The sequence below is a fragment of the Habropoda laboriosa genome, unplaced genomic scaffold (genome assembly GCF_001263275.1).
Source record: "Habropoda laboriosa isolate 0110345459 unplaced genomic scaffold, ASM126327v1 scaffold158, whole genome shotgun sequence".
NCBI classification, from domain to species: domain Eukaryota; kingdom Metazoa; phylum Arthropoda; class Insecta; order Hymenoptera; family Apidae; genus Habropoda; species Habropoda laboriosa.
The window spans coordinates 70,308-75,042 of NW_017100280.1; the positions used below are offsets into that span (position 1 = coordinate 70,308).

Sequence of the window (4,735 nt, forward strand, 5' to 3'; positions counted from 1 at the left end):
TTATAATTAATAATTCTATAAACACCGTTTATTTAAAATATTAATCTTACAAATAATATTGTAGAAAGTAATATTAAGTAATTATTTGTAATGGTTGTTATTATGAAGTTGCCATGTTTAACTGTTATGATAAATTACATTAAAATTAAATTTAAAGTACTTCTTGTATAATTAAAAGTGCCAAGTAACATAAGTGATAAAATTATTCTCCTAAATGATCTTCTAATTACCTTGCCCTACATACCTTTTAATTATTGTAGGAATGAAAAATGTACAAACAGTTACAATATCTTATTATTTATAAAATAATTTACAAAATAAATAAAGAATTCAAAATCAACGATATACTTTATACGATATACGAAATAAAAAGACGTTAAGTTTCATAATCATGATTAGAAGTTCGAATTAGTGTTACATTACGGCTGAACACTTGTTACAATGATGTCTTTTGTACGGGGCACATTATACATGCACGAGATCGAAATATGTTAATTTCGAAACGTAAGTATCGTTCAACAATCATCTTATCTATATTTGATATTTTTATATAAAAGAAAAATTCTTTTCTATAGAACACCATAGAACATTTATTGTATGACATATTGTTCAAATATACTTCGAAATTTTAGTTTCGAGCTCTTGCTTAATTATTCTTCGGTATTAGGTACTCCATATTATTTAAATATAGGTGATAAATGAATTTTTGTTCACATTTATTTGTTGAAAGCTACATCCACCGAAACGTTCAAACCTACGAAGTTTTATGGACTTTTATATCTGTTAAAGGCAACAAAATGTAAAATTCGACAATGTATAGGTACACTGCCTTGGCAATGTAAGTACATACATATTGCTTGGACTTTACACCTTGCCGTTAACATATCTAATTCATGATCATGGATTGCGCAACGCTGTACAATACAGTAAATACTAACTTTACAATCTCCTAATTTTACAATACCGATTTTGATTTTACTGAAATTGCATGTTTACAAATGTTACTAGTGGTTTTCATCACTATAGTTACGTTTGACTTTTTATACTTATTCTTCATTTATAAATTAATTAGGTAACATATTATACAGTATTTCTATGAAGAAAATAAGAGTATTTAATAATTAATCAGGAAAAACTTCTATTGTACATGGTGAACAAACACAACGTAACCCATTTCTATTATTTTTGTTGTTAACATGTTAAGCGCCAAGTTTTGTCTTCCTTTCCGTTTAGCCCGCGAAATCCGATTTCTTCGATATGCTGGCGGCCGGAGATCTGTGTAAGGTTGCGATGAGACTGCGTGTGTTTCAATAATACACTCATTAAAATTTTTTTTTGGTAACAAGTAGTATTTAGGTGCATTCTTTTATGTTCTCCAAATTATTTAAAGTTTATTAATAGAAGAATATAATTTTTTAAATTGTATATCGTCATGGCCTGAACGAAAAGTATACTGTCAGTCACCGGTGACAGACATGGCGCTTAACGTGTTAATGAAGCAATCAAAATTTTTTTGTGATAGATGATAAATACGGTTTTTAAGGATTTTCATCAAGGTGATGAACAGTAGATTATTTCTATGTATAAAGAGAGAGGGAATTGCTTCAGTCTTTCAGAAAAACAAAGTTTTCACAATTAAAAGCGTCGGGGATTCGAACCCGCGCGATCTTGAAAGATCCATAACGTCACTTGACCAGTCGCTTTAACCACCGTAGCTATCTCACTTTCTTCTATTTTCGTACGGGTTTTTTTACTTCCCTGAATATTTTTTTGTGGGGTACGTTAAAAAACAAGTGTACCAGGATGTTCTAACAATGGCGAAAAATACCAAATTAATGGCCAAAATGCGGCAACGGATCATAGATGCATGTTCAGTATTAACCCTACTGCGTTCTTCGTTTTGGCTGTACACTTAAGGCTTTTGGGTCAAAAAGGACCTAAGACCTTATGTGTAATAATTTTTGTTTCCAACGCGACATATGAACCTAGACAATAAATGTTTAAAATAATGTTAAGGAACGTAAACTTGATAACAGCAAAAATTACTAAAAATATAAAAAGGCGGTGGGTCAAAAAAGACCCGAAGACCGCTCTAAGGTTAAATTGAGACAATTACAAGTGCATAGAAACTGGCGGTCGATATTTTGAACACATAAGTAAGTACTGTGAATTTAAGTAAGCTCGAAGCTTAATCTTCCGTAGGGAAACATATTTTTTCACGTTCCGTAAGCGAACTTAGATCGTCTGTGTCCAAGTCTAATTTTTTTACTGTTTTACACTTTCGAAAGATCTGAAATAATTCTGAGGTACTCATCAGAGTCTCTACCAAATTATACAATTGTTCGTTAAGTTAAATGTGTAAAACATTTTTTCTATAAAAATAACAAATTATTTCGAAGAAGTACAAGAGTGAAATTTCTCTTGGGTCTACAACGACCCAGATTGCCTACGGAGGGTTAAGGTTCGAGATATCATATGACATTCATCTTGTATCAAATCACTTTTCATTTCAATGTTTTTATCGCCGTGTCACTTTATTAGATAAAAAAAAAAACGTTTTTATTAAGTTCGTTGAATTTGTCTCAACATCTGCTATCTGATAGGTAAACAAGCTATAGGGTTGTACATAAAAAAGCTGAAAGTGATCTTGCAAACTTATTTTAAAGAAGACGGGAGAAATCTAATGTCATCACCTTGAAGATCTTTCAAAACGTATCGTTGGATTGTTAGCGTTTTGAAGGGCAAACACAAACCAGACTCATTTTCGCCAGCGACACATTTTATCGGCGTGTTGACTGCTAGGGGAAAAACACAAAAAGACGTGTGTGCGTAGTCGAGGGAACGAGGAAAGCGTGTTGCAAAAAAAGCAGCGTGGGATGAGAATTGGTGAAGAGTGGAACTTGAGTGGAATAGCGTGGACTTAGAATAAATAGTAATAGCTGTTATAGTTTCATAGTTATTTAGCCTTAACACGTTAAGCGCGGCGTCAGTCCGCGGTGACTGACAATGAATTTTACGTTAAGCGCGGCGTCAGTCCGTGGTGACTGACAATGAATTTTCCGTTTAGGCGGCGTCAGTCCGTGGTGACTGACAATGAATTTTCCGTTTAGGCGGTGTCGGTCCGTGGGGACTGACAGTGAACTTTTCGTTTGGGTGGCGTCGGTCCGTGGGACCGGCAGTATTATGTTTAAAGTCTTTTTTTTGGAATTTATGATCACTTATTCTATCAACCCGGATTGGTATTTCTTCGTCTGAATGCCGTGTGAGCGCATTTGTTATCTTCTGTTTATACTCTATAACCGAACAGCTCGGGAAGTGATCGCCGCTGTGTGCCGCCTGAACGGAAAGCAGAGAGAAATCGGCTCCGCGCTCAACGTGTTAAGTATATTATCATTAATAAACATTTATTATTAAAAGCTCCCATAAGCTCAATCATGGAACCATCCACATCCCCTACAGTAATAAAGAAAAGTTTTAATCGGTCTATTAAAATCGAAAATAATAGAGGTGGTTACGTTATGCGGTTCACCTTGTACATGTACGTATGTATATCACAAAAATATTTCTGTGTGTGCAATTTAAAAAGCAACAACGAATAAGACATTAACAAAGTTACTCTTGGTGGAAATATGTAGTGTCACACATTATTTAGTCCATTTTACATATATATGTATGTATTAGTTATTATGTTTAAATCCTAATTGTCATGTATTATTATATCCATAATAAAATATAGAAATATTTGTTTTAATATTATTTTCTTTGTTCAGATTTTTAAATATTTCACTGATAATTCAGTTTTTAATAAAAAAAAAAAATAAAAAAAAAAGTCACCGAATAGAGTGCAATCTGCTGCAACTTTAGAATATTGAGACATATATTCGTGAAATATTCAAACGTTGCAGAATGAAATAACGAAATTGAATAATTCATTTCTAAGGTAAACATGTAAAACAGGTACAAGACATATCGCAAGCGTGAAACACAACCCCTTAACTAATTGCAAATTTCCTGTAAAATCCAAAAACAGTTTCACAAATTATGTACTTTCGTAAACACCTACAATGAATAGAAATGAAAATTGCGACATTTGTGCTGCTTTTATGAATGTAATATCGAGGGTAAAATATGTACAATAAAAAAGAAATATTGCCTTTTTTTTTAAACGTTGCAACTAACGAGTATTAGCACGAGGATTAAAATGAACAAAAGTAGCGGAGGGATATTAAAACGTATCAATTGGAAAAAAGTATCAGCAATATCGACATACGTAGTTCGTTAACTTAAATGAGATTGTCAGTCATCTATTAGGTCGCGTTAATCTCTGAATAAATCCTTAAATGAAGAAGCGTTAATTAATCGTGCGAGACCCGTACTTGTGTTTCCATACTACTTAACGAATAGGTCTTTCAAGGAAGAACAGATTGAAGGTTCACAAGATTCGGCTTGCTCTTGGTCCTTGTTGCCACTTGAAAACCAACTTGCTACTTTGCTCGATCTTGGTTTGTTCGGTGACACCGAGGCTTTCCCGGTTGATCCGGACGATTCCGCGTCGCTTCCCTTTTGCGCTGTTAAAATCTTTTCGATCGCGGTGCCTAATACCTGTAAACATAGTTTACTTAAGTTTTAGTATAATCGAGTCATATTGGAACGAGTTCCTGTTAATAGGAGCAGAGAATAAATTTTGTAGAGTTTAATGAGCTTTTAAGGGTTATCCTGATCGTTACCCGAGTAC

At 33.5% G+C, this 4,735-nt stretch overlaps 1 protein-coding gene across 1 annotated transcript in view; it reads right to left on the bottom strand.

Annotated features, from left to right (window-relative positions):
- Positions 1-4,389: 4,389 nt before the first annotated feature.
- LOC108573583 overlaps positions 4,390-4,735 on the bottom strand; it is a 5,266-nt gene continuing 4,920 nt past the window's right edge. The window contains exon 4 of the mRNA XM_017936046.1: positions 4,390-4,602. Coding sequence (XP_017791535.1) covers positions 4,390-4,602 — 213 coding nt within the window. The remainder of the gene's footprint in view (positions 4,603-4,735) is intronic.